Source organism: Neoarius graeffei, chromosome 4 (assembly GCF_027579695.1).
Source record: "Neoarius graeffei isolate fNeoGra1 chromosome 4, fNeoGra1.pri, whole genome shotgun sequence".
In the NCBI taxonomy this organism is placed as follows: domain Eukaryota; kingdom Metazoa; phylum Chordata; class Actinopteri; order Siluriformes; family Ariidae; genus Neoarius; species Neoarius graeffei.
The window spans coordinates 80426238-80445551 of NC_083572.1; the positions used below are offsets into that span (position 1 = coordinate 80426238).

The following is a 19314-nucleotide window of genomic DNA, read 5'->3' on the forward strand; positions in this document are numbered from 1 at the left end:
GATGTATTGATTCCGAACAGTAAAGAAGATATAAAAAAATGCAATAATCAAAACATCGTCATAAACAAACCGAATAGCGTAGCCACAAGGTAGTAACATAATAATAATAATAATAATAATAATAATAATTCAATATTAATAAAACATTATGGGGCATGCTGTTATAACGATTTAATTATTTATCTTTTATAATTAATTATTATTCTTATAATTATTACTTAACCATAATATTTATTGATTTTGTTTTGTGAAAAATATTTCCTCTTTTTTTTCTTTTCTTTCATTTTTGCCTGCAAGCATGATCGTTCTCGGCTTCCGTACGATAAAGGCGAAATAAATAATAAGAGGACTTTTATTGTAAAATGTTGCTTTCTTTCGTCCATTTTATCTCATGTTCATTGCTGCTATTTTCACCCCGTAGTTATGGAGCAGGACTAAATGACGGACTCACGGTAGCGCTTTTTAATAATACACTGCGTTCTTCTTTGAGTTCTGAGCTTTGGATTGAGGGGATTTGCAGGATTGTGGTGGAGGATATAAAAATGGTGTCTGATATAAAATATTTCACGATCAAACCCATATCACTGGCTGCAGCGATTAACGGGGAGCTAATTGTTAGCTAGCGGGGGAGCTAGTCAGTTAGCAAGGCTGCGGTTGATTATAGTGTTTTGTGATAAACAGCTGCTTTATACAGGCGGCTAGTTATAGATCAGTTCTGGTTTAAGTTAGTTCAGTGTGTTAACTACTAGTTTGTGATTAGTCTTATTCGCGTTGCTCAGCCCGGACGCTGTAGCTCTCAGGTGTTTGTTTTGTAGTTGCTGGTTGAAGTCAGTGTAAAGTAGCTGGTGTTTTACTCGATGCTGAATGTAAAGTTGTTGATCAGCTATAGATCCTGTTTATCACTGCAGCTGGAGTTTTCTTTTTTTCCACAAAACCAGTTATGTTAAAGCACTAATGGACCTTTTTGTGTTCGACTGCTGTTACAGTAAGCCATTGATCAGTTGTTTGTATTTTGAGGTTAGCTAGCTAGAAAGGAAGTGGACAGTGATGTGTGTTGTGTATGTAATGTAATGTAATGGATGTGTGTTGTTTCCGCCTGCATGTTCCATTACATTACATTACAGGCCTTTAGCAGATCCAGTACAACATACCCAGAGCACTTGGGGGTTAGGTGCCTTGCTCAAGGGTGCTTCAGCCATTCCTGCTGGTCCAGGGACTCGAACTTTTGGTCCCAAAGCTGCTTTCCCGACTATAGTTAAGGGCCTGATCCCACACCACTATACCTAAATTTAGTTCCAGTCTGGAGTAGTCACACCACAACTATAACCCCGACTATAGTATCGGTTGGTCCTGCCCTTCAGGTCAGTAACTATACGTGGTTGTTAAAGAAGAAGAAACCTTTATTCGTCACATGCACACTTCAAGCACAGTGAAATTCATCCTCTGTATTTAACCCATCTGAAGCAGTGAACACACGCACACACGCCCAGAGCAGCAGGCAGCCCAGAGCGCCCAGGGAGCAGTCAGGGGTCAGGTACCTTGCTCAAGGGCACCTCAGCCCAAGGCTGCCCCACGTCAACCAAAAGTCTCAGTCACAACCGGCCGTACGTGCTCCTACGGCCGGTCTACGTGCAAGAAACGCACAGAGGGCGTGCATGTGACGTGCTGATTTTCGAGCCGTAGACTGGCCGCAGACCGGCTGCAGAGGTTCTTTGTCATGTCAAACAAACTCTACAGGCTTACGTTTTTTTCAGGTTGCAAGACAAACTTACGGCCAACGTGCGTCTTTCTCCACAAACAAAAAAAACGCAGCGATTTGGGAAATGCCAAAAATCGCATGGCCAAAAAATCGTACTTCCGGTTGTGACCTAGGCTTAACTGCATGTCTTTGGATTGTGGGGGAAACCGGAGCACACGGAGGAAACCCACACAGACACGAGGAGAACATGCAAACTCCACACAGACAGGCCCTCGCCGGCTGCTGGGTTCGGGTTCGAGCCCGGAACCCTCTCACTGTGAGGCGACCGCGCCAGCCACTACACCACCGTGCCGCCTTAGTTTAGTTAGTTTAAACAGCTGGTCAGATGTTTCGTTGGATCTGATCGGATCAGATCAGATCCAGGCTTGGAAAAATCACTCCAGAAGCATCTCATCGATACCGATAAACCCAGGCCTGGACTATAGGTATCTGGTGTGACTGCCAATGACATAAACTACAGGGAACTGATTTATTTATAGTTATAGGTATTCTGGGACTGGGCCTTTAACCCCTGCATGCGTTTAAAGATCATCAGAATGTGATGTAAATGTCAGACTGCAAGCTGAGCTCTGTTTTCATGTATTAAAGCATGATGCAGAAGTCAGTGAAGCCCGCAGGCACATCCACAGGAAGGGGAATGTTTCGCTTTGGATGCATCTCTAATGACACTTTCACACCGATTTAGCCTGTTTGCTGAATCCAAGTCAGAGCGATATTGACGCTTTTTTGTTTGTTTTATGGAGCTTTGTTTTTCTTCTTCAGTTTGGACAAATGAGAACAAGAACTGATCGACAGAGGAGAAAACCCTGACCCCCATTGTGCTGAGGTTGATGACTGGCAGAGTCAGTCGACGATGGTGTTATTTTTGTGCCTCATTCCGGAGTGTGAAAGCATGTAAATTTTATACTTTAAAGAGAGAATATTAATCTGAGCAAACGTGTGCTCAGTCTGCACATACTGATGACATTTTATTCTTGTATATTGACTTCTTAGTCGACGATTCAGTAAGTGTTATTATCGTACAGGCTACAAACATCAAACTTGTTGAACCCAAGTTTATTAGAGCTGTGTCAGATAGTGTGACTTGAAATAAACTTGTATGATTGCTGAAATCCCACCGTCTGTAGACGCCATAAGACTTCTGTGGAGTGTTGTGTTAAAGCAACGTGCAGTCTGGAGACGTTTCGCAGGTGGCATCAGTCACACTCGGCTCTGGACCAAAACAACCTGGTGGTCTCAGTCTGGTTCTGATCAAACTAGTGAGAAGTCAGTTCGACTCTGAATCAGTCCAACTGCATCGAATGAACATGAATGATTTTTGGTTGCAGCATTTTCTTTGCAAAGCAAATGAAAACCGCCTCCCCAGAGCCAAAAGGATAGAGCCATGGTGATGCAGAAATGCCATGTGAACCTCACTGGATGACATCACAGACTAATTTGCATATCAGCGTATTCATTCCGGTCATTGGCAAATCAAATTACAAATGAGGAAACGTGGAACATTTTGACTTCTGTAATTTAATAGAATTGAGGTTAATCAGAATAGAAAGCAGTAGAGGGGTGCTTGAAAGTTTGTGAACCCTTTAGAATTTTCTATATTTCTGTATAAATATGACCTGAAACATCAGATTTTCACGCAAGTCCTAAAAGTAGATTAATGGCCCTTTTCCACTACCCTACTTCAGCTCGCTTCAGCTCACTTCAGCCCAACACGGCTCGCGTTTCGACTACCTCAGAACAGCACGACTCAGCTCGCTTCAGCCCTGCTTAGCACCCAAAACTCGCACGGTTTTGGAGTGGGGCTGAAGCGAGCCAAACCGAGCTGAGTGAGGCTGGGGGCGTGAGCAGACACTCCCCTGTGCACTGATTGGTGAGGAGGAGTGTCCTCACATGCCCACACACGCCCCGCGAGCACGCTGGGATCTGTAAACACCGTAAACCCGGAAGAAGAATTACGAATTACGAGAATTTCTGAAGCCTTATGCGCCTCGCCTCATCTATACGCTCTTGCCAGTATCTGTTGGCGTTGTCGGTGACAACAAGCCACAGCACCAAGACCAGCAACACTAATGTCTCCATGTCCTCCATGTTTATTGTTTACTATCCGGGTTGTGAGACTACCGCTTAAAAGCTCACTGATGTCACTGTTTGCACCGCTTAACGACATCACGTGACGTCCACCCACTTTCGCTAACTCCACCCAATGTGTCCACCCACTTCCAGCCAGCACGGTTCAGCGCGGTTGTAGTCGAAATGCAACTCCAACAGCCCCGCTCAGCCCAACTCAGCACGGCACGGCTCAGCCGCGTTTGTAGTGGAAAAGCGGCAAAAGAGAACCCAGTTAAACAAATGAGAAATATTATACTTGGTCATTTATTTATTGAGGAAACTGATCCAATATTACATATCTGTGAGTGGCAAAAGTATATGAACCTTTGCTTTCAGTATCTGGTGTGACCCCCTTGTGCAGCAATAATTGCAACTAAACGTTTCCGGTAACTGTTGATCAGTCCTGCACACCGGCTTGGAGGAATTTTAGCCCATTCCTCCATACAGAACAGCTTCAACTCTGGGATGTTGGTGGGTTTCCTCACATGAACTGCTCGCTTCAGGTCCTTCCACAACATTTCGATTGGATTAAGGTCAGGACTTTGACTTGGCCATTCCAAAACATTAACTTTATTCTTCTTTAACCATTCTTTAGTAGAAAGACTTGTGTGCTTAGGGTCGTTGTCTTGCTGCATGACCCACCTTCTCTTGAGATTCAGTTCATGGACAGATGTCCTGACATTTTCCTTTAGAATTTGCTGGTATAATTCAGAATTCATTGTTCCATCAATGATGGCAAGCCGTCCTGACCCAGATGCAGCAAAACAGGCCCAAACCATGATACTACCACCACCATGTTTCACAGATGGGATAAGGTTTTTGTGCTGGAATGCAGTGTTTTCCTTTCTCCAAACATAACACTTCTCATTTAAATCAAAAAGTTCTATTTTGATCTCATCTGTCCACAAAACATTTTTCCAATAGCCTTCTGGCTTGTCCACGTGGTCTTTAGCAAACTGCAGACGAGCAGCAATGTTCTTTTTGGAGAGCAGTGGCTTTCTCCTTGCAACCCTACAATGCACTCCATTGTTGTTCAGTGTTCTCCTGATGGTGGACTTGTGAACATTGGCTAATGTTGATGTGAGGGAGGCCTTCAGTTGCTTAGAAGTTACCCTGGGATCCTTTGTGACCTCGCCGACTATTACACGCCTTGCTCTTGGAGTGATCTTTGTTGGTTGACCACTCCTGGGGAGGGTAACAATGATCTTGAATTTCCTCCATTTGTACACAATCTGTCTGACTGTGGATTGGTGGAGTCCAAACTCTTTAGAGATGGTTTTGTAACCTTTTCCAGCCTGATGAGCATCAACAACACTTTTTGTGAGGTCCTCAGAAATCTCCTTTGTTCGTGCAATGATGCACTTCCATAAACATGTGTTGTGAAGATCAGACTTTGATAGATCCCTGTTCTTTAAATAAAACAGGGTGCCCACTCACACCTGATTGTCATCCCATTGATTGAAAACACCTGACTCTAATTTCACCTTCAAATTAACTGTTAATCCTAGAGGTTCACATACTTTTGCCACTCACAGATATGTAATATTGGATCATTTTCCTCAATAAATAAATTACCAAGTATAATATTTTTGTCTCATTTGTTTAACTGGGTTCTCTTTATCTACTTTTAGGACTTGTGTGAAAATCTGATGATGTTAGGTCGTATTTATGCAGAAATATAGAAAATTCTAAAGGGTTCACAAACTTTCAAGCACCACTGTATGTTCTAATTTAGTTCTTAAATTTAGATCTTGTCTGTTTAGAAAGAAGTTACCAATGGTCATGGAAGCCAAACTAAACTTTTATATATTTGCAAAATGCTATTGTTTCTGTAAAATAAGTAAATGCAGACAAGACGAAGCAGTGGCCTGTGAGTAATCGTTAAGTAAACAAATGGTTACTCAGTTTTATTTACATTGTAAACAAGAAGAGAAGAGGTGTATCATTGGGAACAATGGTGATCTGTGATTGGTTAATTGGGAAAGAGTAGTAATCAGTGATTGGTCATTGGGAACAGTGGCGCTCAGTGACTGGTTGCAAGTGCAACACGGACATTACACGCTGATGGTGAGTGAACCTGCTCTCCTGACTTGTATATCAGCAGCCGTGATGTCCACTGAAGAACCGAGAGTCACTTGTGCTCAAAAAGTGGCTAGATTTGTTGCAAAGCTCCTTTTTTTTTTTTAAACGAAAGTTGCTAATGGGGTCTCAAAGTCAGTAAATGTCAACAAGTTTTCTAAGGTTGGATGAATGTGTGAAAGCCCCCTTACTGGGACATAATTGAACAATGTACCAGTCCTATAATGAGTAACGGAACAGATTCGGTTTGATTTCCAATCGGATTCATGAACGTTTAATTCAGTGAATGTGTGTTGTGTTCATGGAAACAGCACAGACCACGTGCGCATACAAAGAACATGCACGGCTCAGCTTAGTTTAGCAAATTACCCACAATCCTTTACATTGTTACCATTTCCACCGCTAAGCGAGCAATACTCTTGTAACTACGTTGAATTTGGTTACTCTTACTACCCAGGTACCATGTGAACCAAGAGGGAGCATGCAAGTGAAAATTAAAATAGTGTAAACCATCAGTTGATTAAACTTAGTCACACAGACAGGGTGTTTTATTGAATTTCTCTGGAGACTAGAGTGTTAGACTTCCTGTACAGTGAATACGATGGATTCAGACATGCAGAGAGGTCTGATATTGGGATTGCTATAATTTGAAGTACTTCTTATTCATTTTCCTCTGCTTGTAGGTTGTTGAGGTAAAATGAGTTCTCAGCAGTTTCCCCGGGCGCCCTTAGCTCCTGCAGGAGTGGGACAAGGCCCAGCACCCACTGCCGGCAACAGCAGCCTCATTCCAGGAGGCCAGCCAGGTACATACTCCTCTCTAGTTCATTTCCGCTATAGATTTAGACGTTTTGATTTGCTGCAGATGAATATTTATTTACATCTAATATACACAATGAATCTACTCTCCTGCATATTAACCTCCGTACTGCATCTTCATTTGCATGTTTCGATACCATTAGTGTATTGAAACAAACATTTCCTGAACATGTTGCTTGTTGTGGGATTAAAACCTGCTTGTTCTAGGAAACTATCACGTCATTTTTTTTAATATATATTTTTTTTCTTTTTCCAAATTAGTTAGGAAACGATATAGAAATAACAAAAGTGGTATTACATGTAAGAAGCAACATCCAAAAGATAGTTTTTGGAATTAAACTTTTCTGAAGCTAAACATCAAATGCCATGTGTTCTGTTAAACGTTGGATATTGTACTTTATTCTATTCACATTCACTGGATATGAACAGTCGCACGCTCTGATTGGCTACTCTACTACTAGGATATCAGCTCATATACCGTGAGTAGAGAAAAACAAAATGGCGGAGCATGTAACTGAACCAGCCAAGGATGAAATTAAAAACTCAAAAACAAAACCCTAAAAAATACAAAAAAGCAACAAAATATGGAATGAAAATATTTGATGGTAAGGACATGTCCCCCCCCCTCCCCCCCAGAATTAGTATTGGTGCATTTTTCACAAATTGCTACTGTCATTTCGCCGGTTTGTTTACATTCCAAGCGGAAATTAAATTCTCTGTTTCTCAAAATCCACTGAATGTGGATAGAATAAAACCGTTATTCCACTCAATCTCGTCATACATGGCTTCTAGCCGACTCAGTCTACACGCCTCATTGGCTATCAGCTCATGTACGACTCGGTTTCTTGTAATAACTTTTAATTGTATTTTAGGATTTAAACTGCTTGTTGAAGGAGCTATCAGGGGCTTCAAAGTTTGGGAGAATAGCAGGGTACAAATAATTTACAGCAGGGTGCAAAATGGTAAATGCAGACATAATGCACGCAAAGCGTGCAGGGATAGATAGATAGATAGATAGATAGATAGATAGATAGATAGATAGATAGATAGATAGATAGATGCAAGTACGAATTTTTCATGGGGCGGGATGGTTTGGAACAGGCCATCTAAAATTGGGATAACATTTACCCGGGACGGGTATTTGAGGCGGGTCGTCTAGCTTAAGCTTGATTAGCGTTGTTACGCACGCCAGTGTTTCCCACAGAAATTTTGGAGACTATGGGGGAGGCGCGGGGGTTGTTTAAAATTGAGTGATATGTTAAATATTAAGTTATTACTGAAAAACTATTGATTAAAAAAAAACAGACACTGAGAAATGGTCCTATAAACAACTTTACCAATATAAAAGATTACCAGGACTACAAAAATGCAGAAAAATAGGCTTTACTTATCCAAATGCACCTGTTGGTTCAAAAGTTAAAGTGCAGAGAACCTCACAGCACAACATGAAGTTACCTTAAAATATAATATAAATGCCTCAGCTTTCATGTAAGAAAAAAACTATTAATACTAGTACTGTGTGCAGGCAGTCTCTCCTGAAGACTAAATTAAACAATAATTATAAACTAATAAAATAAATGGCTCAGGCTTCATAGAAGAAAAAAACAGTTTGAACAGAATCTCACAGTATGATGCTGAAGCTGCCTAAACAATGGAAAATAAAATACCATTTTGGCAAAAACGTTGGCATCCATTAATTTCTTGTATTAAGTAAAAAAAATATGTTGCCAGATACTGCTGACGTTTTACAGCCCAAAATATGTTCAAAACCCGCCAAAATGCACTTAAAACCGCCCAATCTGGCAACACGGGCAGTAATGGCTGCACTCATGTCGAGGATGTAAACACAATCTGGCAACACAGGCGGCAGTAATGGCTGCACTCGTGTCGAGGATGTAAACACAGTTGACGAGGCAACGGACATACGTGACATAGTGGATGTAATTTACGTTCACAACTTTTTTTGCTGTCAGAAATATTTAATATTAAATTTTGTGACTCGACTGACAATAGCCGGCGGCATAACAAGCCATAGCCGGCGATTTGCCGCCAGTGACCGGCTACTTTTGAGACCGCTGAGCTATAAGCTTCATAATATTTTTTCTGGAAGGAATTTAAAACCTAGATTGGGGTAGTATACAATTATAGGCTAATATAAAACTAAACAGATTTATTAAAGGAAGTTTAAAAGCGTTATTTATTTTACTGTATTGCTTGCTCTTGGTGCTATATGTAGCCCTGTAATCGTCTCTTGTGTTGCACTGTGGGTCCAGGTGTTGCTGTTTTGTCACACTATTTAGATGCATGTGGATGGAATAACAAATTTGCCTTTACTAAAGTGCATTGTTGACGACTTCCTGTAGGTGGAGAAGAAGGCACCAGAGAAGCAGACCACCCTCAGGACCCTCTCCCTACTGGCAGTGTGGCTGGAGCGGCTTTGCAGTTCCGTGACGATAAGCAGGAGACGGTGGTGGTGAGGCCATATCCTCAAGTGCAGACTTTGAGCCAAACTCCAGCTTTGGCACAGCACATGTCTATCCAGCCAAGCTCAACAGTCACTGTAGCTGCACCGCCAGCTCATCTGGCCCCGGGCCAGCAGCCTGCCTTCACTGACGGAGCAATCAAGGTACCAGTAGCACCTATTAAATGGCCTGTTCTTTGGGATGTTAGGTTCTTTAACCAGTTTTTGTAAGTGTGTACCCAAGTGTCAGAAGAGTGCACTGACTAAAGCATATCTGTTTTGAAGATTATCTAAGCACATCTATATTATTCAGGCAGGAAAACTAAAAACCTGTTTTGCGAATAGTAATAGTAAATCAAACTAGGTAGAGACTGTGACTAAACTCACAGTAATTTGTACTAGTTGACCTTTGTCAATTGAAGGTCATCTTGCTGAACAAAATAAAACGAGTGCTCTGAGAGCACAATATCCCCTGCTGGCAACTATATCTATGCTAGAAGTGCTTAATAGAGATCTTGCAGTCACGTGACCGGAAAGTACACAACCGCCATCGTGTCGGTCAAAAACACCGCTGAATACTGCTGCACTCGTGTACAGAATGGATCAATTTCAACCGACGGACTACACGGCTCATTTTTCTAATGAACAGATAACTAGATATATGTCTAAAATAAACGATCTACAGATTTGTGACCCTTATGGCTTTCCGGACGGAGTTTTCACGACCGGATTTTGAACTGCCAGCGGAATACCCGGACGTGTATAATTACCTCATCAACTTTCTCTCGCTGTTCAGTGGTGAAGCACTGCATGCTTATAAATCTCTGGACAGTTATCTTTACAGAAATTCAGGATTTGTCAGCGACTCAGATGTGGCATCTTGTAAACAAAAAAATGATCCTCACTGGATGGGTAAGTCACTTAAGTATTGAGTATAGCACTGACCAGCCGATTATAGAATAAGGTAATTCCAAATCGTCCGTGTTGTTTACATGGATCTGGCGTTGGAGAGGTAGAGGCTTGGCAGTGGAGATTTGAGTGGCTGTTTCCTGAGCTTAGTCAACAGGCCAGCTCTGCCTGTAGCCTCGCTTTTGCTTCGGCTCCCGGCGCTGCCTCCTTCGCTTTGCTTCCGATAACAATCCACGGAGACCCCGCTGGTCTCGCAATCTGGTCTCGTCCGGAATGTGTTTTTTTTTTTTTCTCGTCCGGAATGTTGTGCATGCGATGGAAATCGCTACAAACCGTCATTTTCTGCTGGAAACCAATGTCCAGTAAGTCCATACGGTTGTAGTGGATATTGAAGTCCGGTACAGACGAACAACACGCAAAAATACACACAAAAAACATAAAAAACGTGCACAGGTAGGGAGAGCTTGTAGCCACAGCCGTTGTAGTAGAATTGTATATAGTAGGGTTTTCCAGAAGAAAAGGTAGAAGTAAAAGCAGAAGTAGAAGTAGAAGGCGGAATATGGCGTTTGACCGACACGATGGCGTCTGTCACAATCTGGATCGGCTGTGACGTCACATGCAAGATCTCTATACACCCTCGTGAAATTGTCAAAGTACAAGTTTGGTAATCAAGGGCCATAACTCAAGTAAAATGCGACTGACTTGAACGAAATTGCATTATGCGTATTACCAGCATTTAACAAAGAATCCTGTCAAGTTTTGTGAAATTCCTCCAAAAATTGTGAGAGGAGTTGATTTCAGAAGGTGAGTACCCTTCCCAGGATGGACAGACGGACATCGCCACGACATAATCCCCCTTCAGGCCTTTCGGCCAGCGGGGGATAAAAACTGATTGAAAAAATCATGAAAATTGATGGAGTTATAAGTGATTGAAAAAAAGCCCATTTTTCATGGATCGTTCCAGTTCGGTGATCCGGATCAGCACTAAGTCACAATATAATACCCAGAGGTATTCTTCATGTGAAATTTGGTGATGATTAGTTGAAAACTGAGGGAGAAATAGCAGCCTAAAAATGTTTTTTGTTTCTTCTAACAGGCTGGCCTAAAGTCTGCTATGCCCAGTCGACTTATTGCCCCAGCACCAGCTGCTAGTCAAGGGCACCTTCCCAGCCAGGCAAAGATGCCTGGTCATATTACTGTTACCCTGGAAAGCAGTATGGCACCAGCCTCCATCCCTGTGGCAACCATCAGCGGTCAGCAGGTAGGTCCAACACACTTGGGATTGTCCAGCTCAGCGAAATTTCTTTACTCACTGTCCTGAAAGTGGAGATGGTGGAGAACGGCCTTATTTTCGCTTTCTTGCAGGGACAAAGTAACGTGCACCACCTGATGGCAACCAACCTGCAGATTATCAGGGGCAGCACACCTGCACTGCAGATCAGCTCTCCTACCGCTCCCCCTCACACTTTCACATCCCACCTGCCCAGAGGTAAGCTCAAATATTCCACCTCAGTGTGGACATGTATAAAATATGATACCTTGGGGGGTTTCATTAACCTGAGTAAAGAAACATATTTTGCAGGAAGTTGAAAGTGCTGTGGTAATCGCAACCGTAAATCTGGATTTTCAGGTGCAGCTGCTGCAGCTGTGATGTCGAGCAGTAAAGGCCCTACTGTTCTGAGACCCGCGTGTGGAGCAAACGCAGCTGCGGGTCAACCTGCAGCTGTACAGCACATCATCCATCAGTCCATTCCGGTACACTTCCTGCGCCAATATCCTGCTCAGTGCTGTATCTTATTCACTTTCGACTGTTAAATATTAGTCTGCTTTTATTCATCCCAGTTTTTATTATTTTAACAATTGTGTTTCGACTGTCTGCGTATTCATGGCTTATGTGTAATGTTGCAATTCAGTTGCTGTTTACATGCATCATTTATCCACAACTCACTTGAAATGACCTTAAAGAGGAACTGAAGACACATTTTTTATGATCAAAATTCTATTTCTCTCATTTTGTAAAATGTAGGAATGCATTTCTGACAGCTATTTTGGTCACTGCTATAGCAAGTTGAGTGTTTGAAATATACTATGTAATATATCAGTCCATATGTCAAAGCAATGGATGTAAACGAGATTTGCTGAGACCTGTGCGAGACTTCGTAGGACGGAAGTAAAACATACAGCGGAAATCAAAGTGACCAACATTGTCAAAAGATGCGCATGCCCTCCTTTGAATGCTGACGTAATCAAACCGGAAGTTTTCCCTGTGTCTGAAATCACGCCCTACTCGCTATATTGGGCACTATATAATGGGGACGCCATTTTGTAGTGCTGTCCGAATCCTTAGCAAGGATGATGTGGGGAAATGCGTTCAGTATAATATGTATTTATTATTTTGAAAACCCACCAGCCACATGATCTGGCACGTTTTAATTGTGCGACAGTAATGACGTAAATACAAGCGCGACGGACTCGTTCTTATCCTGTCGTCTTTCCAACTCTTCTTGACTCCATGTTGGTTCGAAGTCGTATGGAATAATCTCCATGTCACGTACGCGAGGGAGGCGGATGTATGTGCAGAAGTATACAGTTTAATAAAGTGCGAAATATATATATATACAGTGAGACAATATATACACGGGCAAACAATCCAAAACGGCAGGCTAGATCAAAAACAAGAATACAGGCAAAAGGGTCGGTCGAGGTGCAAACAGCACATCAAAGGCTAAGCGAGGACAAGAAGGAGAAACAGGCACAAGGATCGTGAAACAGGAAATCAAGACAACGGGTAGAAAGGCTCGGTAATGCGTACATGCATATCGTAATACTTCGCGATGCAAACGCATCAGCACAGTCCTTAAATAGACAAACACAGTTCCTTAACTGAGCTCAGGTGCGCCTTGTTCATGGCGCGTGTGCTGGAATCCACTCAGCGCGCGCACAGCCCAAGGCGCACCTTCAGGTGCACGCACCACAGCGCACAGGACTGACACTTCATCACTGATGAAGCTGGCAAATCTCAAAATTAATCTACAGTGCCTTGAAAAAGTATTCATACCCCTTGAACTTTTTCACATTTTTCCACCTTACAACCACGAACTTAAAAGTTTTTTACTGAGATTTTATGTGATAGACCAACACAGAGTAGCACATAATTGTGAAGTGAAACGAAAATGATAAATGGTCTTCAGAATTTTAAACAAATAAAAATCTGAAAAATGTGATGTGCATTAGTATTCAGCCGCCCTGCGTCAATACTTTGTAAAGCCACCTTTTGCTGCAATTACAGCTGCAAGTCTTTTGTGGTATGTCTCTAGCAGCTTTGCACATCTAGACACTGAAATTTTTGCCCATTCTTCTTTGCAAAATAGCTCAAGCTCAGCCAGATTGGATGGAGAGCGTCTGTGAACAGCAATTTTCAAGTCTTGCCACAGATACTCAATGGGATTTAGGTCTGGACTTTGACTGGGCCATTCTAACACATGAATATTCTTTGATCTAAACCAGGGGTCTCCAAACTGATCCATAAAGGGCCATGTGGCTGCAGGTTTTCATTCCAGCCATGCAGCAGCACACCTGATTTGGCTTATTCAATCAACTGAACTGTCTTCACACAGTCAAATACTTGCAGCCACACCCACCCTTGATTAAAGGGTGGGTGTGTCAGTTGATTGAATAAGCCAAATCAGGTGTGCTGCTGCATGGCTGGAATGAAAACCTGCAGCCACATGGCCCTTTATGGATCAGTTTGGAGACCCCTGATCTAAACCATTCCGTTGTAGCTCTGGCTGTATGTTTAGGGTCATTGTCTTGCTGGAAGGTGAATCTCCTTCCCAGTCTCAAGTCTTTTGCAGCCTCCAACAGGTTTTCTTCCAGGATTGCCCTGTATTTAGCTCCATCCATCTTCCCATCAACTCTGACCAGCTTCCCTGCTGAAGAAAAGCATCCCCATAGCATGATGCTGCCACCACCATGTTTCACAGTGGGGATGGTGTGTGCAGGGTGATGAGCAGTGTTAGTTTTCCGCCACACATAGCGCTTTGCATTTAGGCCAAAAAGTTCAACTTTGGTCTCATCTGACCAAAGCACCTTCTTCCACATGTTTGCTGTGTCCCCTACATGGCTTCTTATGCCTGTCTTTCAACAATGGCTTTCTTCTTGCCACTCTTCCAAAAAGGCCAGGTTTGTGGAGTGTACGACTTATAGTTGTCCTGTGCACAGATTCTCCCACCTCAGCTGTGGATTTCTGCAGCTCCTCCAGAGTGATCATGGGCCTCTTGGCTGCTTCTCTGACCAGCGCTCTCCTTGCTCGCTCTGTCAGTTTAGGTGGACGGCCATGTCTTGGTAGGTTTGCAGTTGTGCCATACTTTTTCCATTTTTGAATGATGGATTGAACAGTGCTTCTTGAGATGTTCAGAGCTTGGGATATTTTTTTATAACCTAACCCTGCTTTAAACTTCTCCAGAACTTTATCCCTGACCTGTCTGGTGAGTTCTTTGGTCTTCATGATGCTGTTTGTTCTTCAGTGTTCTCTAACAAACCACCGAGGCCTCCACAGAACAAGTGTATTTATGCTGAGAGTAAATTACACACAGTAGGACTCTATTAACTAATTAGATGACTTCTGAAGGCAATTGATTGCACTGGATTGTATTTAGAGGTATCAGAGTACAGGGGGCTGAATACTAATGCACACCACATTTTTCAGATTTTTATTTGTTTTGAAGACCATTTATCATGTTTGTTTCACTTCACAATTATGTGCTACTCTGTGTTGGTCTATCACATAAAATCTCAGTAAAAAACTTTTAAGTTCGTGGTTGTAAGGTGGAAAAATGTGCAAAAGTTCAAGGGGTATGAATACTTTTTCAAGGCACTGTAAATTGGAATGATATGGCGATCTGGCCGCTGTGTAAATGGTTTACAAAATGGCGGCGCTGACACTTCACGTCTCGCACAAGTCTCATGAAGATCGCGCAGATAAGCGACGCCTTCCGTGGACCATACGAACTACATTCAACATGGCTAAAAACCGAAAAGGCTGATAAGCGTAATATAATATACCAATACGAGTCACGATATAAGGTTAATAAAACCGAAAATGTAATTGAATAACACGTTAATTAAGAAATAAAGCAAGTTTAAAAATGACTTCAGTTCCTCTTTAATCCGTGTATAGTGTCAGTTTCTCATATATATATTTTAATCTCATTAAAAATGTCAATTGCAGAGATACCAATGTGCATGATTTGGGTGTAGCAGCTAGGGATTTGAAGCACAATTACGGTGCTACGTGTCGTGTAGACCTGAGAATAATGTATTTCAACTGGTTTTGCCTGTGTATGAATTGAATCAACGTATTTTCGGCGTTTTGACTGTTCCACGTGTCCTTGTTTACACCAATTTGGATAATTCCGGGAATTTGTATCCTTGTGTTAGCTGCGCTGTGATTGGCCAAGAGGTGACCTGATTCATGCTCTTGGCTAATCACAGCATTTGTTAAATGCAGTGCTCAGAAATGCGCAGTAGTGATGCATAGTCATCTTCCTGGAAGCAAACTGTCTTTGTCGGTCGTGTTCCAGAACTGAAACTTTCGATTTCTCTCTCAAACTAGTGTCAGGTGCGAGTTGAAGAGTCATACAACAGAAGTACACCGGAGAAAGCAAAGTCAGCAACGGACAGCAAATTGTCTAAGTAACTTCAGCATGTTCAGTTTAATTAAATGTTGTATGGATGGGCATCTTTCAGTATTGACTTGATAAAGTCCAGTATTAGACTGGTGCACAGTTCAGGAAGTAAATACAGTATTAATTTTGTTGTTATTGAAAGACCTGGACATAAATCTTTTGTCTTTTACTCTGGCTTTTGTTATTGATCATCATGAAACTACTGAAACACTGTATGACAGTACAAGCTCAGTTACCGGAACCCCTTTTAACTGAACATCCTCTTAGCCAGACTTTTTCCCAAGAGAGTTTGGATAATTGAGCTTAGACTGTACAGTAAACCCTGCATTTATTTTCTTCAAAAAGTAGCTCAAAATGGCATAGATTGCGTCTCTGAGCTTCCCTGAAATTTGGTTTCAGACCCCCCCAGCCTATTAGGAAACCTCGCCTCGCTTGGCTTCACCTTGCTGCGCTCAGAGATGCTGCTCTTTTTCATTTCTCACTGTTGGCGTCTCTGCAGTTGTATTAATAAAGCATTATTGGACTGCTTGCATGTATTGTAATTTTACAACTGCAGTGTTTTTTTTAAATAAACAGTCCAGACCAGCAGCGACCACCTCCACTGCTGTGCTGCCCACTGTGGTCGCCCCCATTTCAACCGCCAGAACCCAGTCTCCTGTTATCAGCCCTCCGGTTACACACACTGCAGAGATAGTGCATGGGTTAGTTACTGTCTAATCCTATTCTGCTTTTCATAACTACCTGCATTAGATGGTCTAATCTGAAGTGACGTATGGCCAGAGCGTTGTAATAAAATACTGTTTCTTTTGCAGGCGTGCAGGGCTGACAATCCACACTCCTCCTGCCACCATCAGTATCCAGCGGCCTCCAACTCCCAGGGATACGGCCACACGCATCACACTGCCTTCCCATCCAGCCATGGGAGCTCAAAAAGCCCAGCCTGCACACACCATGACCCAGGTAAGGCTGCTTTTTCACACCTGATCGGTCCATATGATCACAACCAGCCATGTTTGTTTGAATATAAACAGGGGTGCACATAACTGGTACGCAGGTACGCATGCGCGACAAAAATAAGCAATGCATAATGCCACTTGGATTACTACCGCGCTCTTGCGTACTGACTATCCCTCCTGAAAAAAAAAAACATTACTGTTCAAGTTGCTGGTGTATGTTGAATGTTGGTAACTAGTCAAATATGTCCAAAAAGAAACAGACAACAGTAAGCAGTTTCTTTGGAGTTTCGCCACCAACAAAGAAACGGCAACTGGAGCCAGAGACGAAAAAAAGACTTTTTCCCGAAAAGTGGCTTCAAGAAGTACCGTGGCTTGAGGCTAATGATGAGCGGACTGAAATGTGGTGCAAGATTTGCCGTGCACATCCACAGCTAGCAGACAAAACAGGTGCGTTTTATAAAGGCTCGAAGAATTTCAACCATCCGTTATTTAGCAAACACGAAAAGAGCAAGGAGCACATTAACGTGGCGCAAGCCATTGCTAATAAACAAGCTAGCCGAGAAGAAATAGCTAGTCGTCCACTTAGCAGATGGAGAGACAAGCTGACTGAGGAACAAAGGCAAGCCCTTTTTAATGTTTTTCTCCTTGCTTTCCATAAAGCTAAACACACACGCCCTATGTCGTCATTTTCGGAGGATATTCCGTTACTGAAGCGGCTAGGAGTAAATGTCGGGGCTGCTTATCATTCCCGTGAAGGGGGGACAAGGATTATGCAGAGCATCGCTCACACCATCAGTGGGGAGCTAAGAGCAAATTTGCAGGCTGCTGAATTTTGGGGACTGCTTTTTGACGGATCTGAGGACATCACAAAAACTGAGCAGGAAATCGTCTACACTGTGTCTGTATCCAGCAATGGAGAGTTTTCATCAGACTTTCTCGGATTGATTGAATTGGGTGCTGACCGAACCGCGCAGGCAATTACAGATGGGCTTGTGAAACTTTTCCACGACACAGGCTTGGATGACTGGACAACAAAGTTGGTCGCTGTGTGCACAGACGGAGCAGCTGTTAACGTCGGGGTGTACAACGGTGTTGTGCCAAAACTAAAAGGACTAGTTTCGATTGGAGACTCTCTTGTGCACATTCTGTGCACTGCACACACGTTGGAGAATTGCGCAAAATCAGCTGACCGCAAAGTCCCATACTGCAAGACGTTTAATCAGTCTATGGTCAAGCTGCTGTAGTTTTATTTACAGAAAGGTGGCGCGAAAAAAACAGCTGCATTGCAGAAGCTATGCAAAGAAAATGGGATCTCCTTTGTGAAATTGAGAAAGTTTCATAATATCAGGTGGTCTGCATGGCGTCATGAAGTACTGTTAAAAATATCAAGACTATTACCAGCCATTAAAATGCAATTGGCTACAAGTCATAACACTGACTTGCAGCATATCTGCACAGAGCGTTTTCAGTGCTTTCTATCACACATGCTTGACATTGGCAACATTTTGAAGACCACATCAATCAGATTTCAGAAGGAAAAGCTGACCATTGGAGAATGTAAGGACGAGCTCATGGTGGCCATTGGGCAATTCAGACTTCTGCTTGATGCCGAAGGCCACAGTGCACAGACTGTTTCTAATGCTGATGCTGACAGAGACAAGACAGACTTACTCAGGGGGTTAATTGAGGAGTTTGAAACCAGATATGACTCCCTTAAGTCATGTGATAATTTCTTAATATTTGATCCTTCAACATGGCCTCAGGAAATTCAAGACCTCCACAGTTTTGGAAACACAACAGTTCGCAGCATTCTCCAAAAATATGAGGCCACCCTGCAGCTTGACAAAGACATCACTCTGACAGAATGGATGCGCTTAAAGCAGGCAGCAAAACGCCTGGGAGCATCTTCTGTGTATGACTTAGTCCAAATAGTAAATAATCCAAGTAACCTGGATGCTTACTCCAACATCAATAAGCTGGTTAAGCTGTCTCTTACACTGCCTTTGAGCAGTGCAGCTTGTGAGAGAGGTTTTTCACATCTAAACATAATAAAAACCAAGTACAGATCCCGTCTGTCACATGCTCGTCTCTCAGCCCTGATGCACATTCACCTGTCAAAGCAGACCACAGAGACATTTGACCCAAAGCCAGCTGTTGACCTGTGGATGGAGACAGCTAATCGGAGGCTCAACCAAGGACAAGGGGGTGCGTCTGCAGCAGCAGCATCATCTGCCACACAGGAAGTTGAGGCAGAGGACAGTGGGGGTGACACTGAGGAGGACAACGGAGGAGACACTGCGGAGGACAGTGAGGAGGACTTTTAAGACTTATCGCGTATGAGGTGAGTACCAAACACTATCTGCTGGTACTCATATGAGTAACTCACTAAAAAAGTTATGTGCACCCCTGAATATAAACACAGTATATGATATATATATACTTTAAGATGGAGTCTCTCAGAAATATGTTGAAAAGCAATATGAAATTATTAGTTTGAAAATGTATATACACAAGGAGTTTTTGGGCTAAAAGTGTTAA

At 42.6% G+C, this 19314-nt stretch overlaps 1 protein-coding gene across 4 annotated transcripts in view; it reads left to right on the forward strand.

The window, feature by feature from the left end:
* The first annotated feature begins 392 nt into the window (after positions 1-392).
* Positions 393-19314, forward strand: part of sap130a (Sin3A-associated protein a) — a 42847-nt gene continuing 23925 nt past the window's right edge. For all 4 annotated transcript variants that reach the window (XM_060919803.1, XM_060919805.1, XM_060919804.1 and 1 more), the window contains exons 1-8: positions 393-452; positions 6631-6750; positions 9127-9389; positions 11230-11394; positions 11499-11622; positions 11764-11888; positions 16397-16521; positions 16633-16780. In XM_060919803.1, coding sequence (XP_060775786.1) covers positions 6645-6750; positions 9127-9389; positions 11230-11394; positions 11499-11622; positions 11764-11888; positions 16397-16521; positions 16633-16780 — 1056 coding nt within the window. In that variant the 5' untranslated portion in view covers positions 393-452; positions 6631-6644. The remainder of the gene's footprint in view (positions 453-6630; positions 6751-9126; positions 9390-11229; positions 11395-11498; positions 11623-11763; positions 11889-16396; positions 16522-16632; positions 16781-19314) is intronic.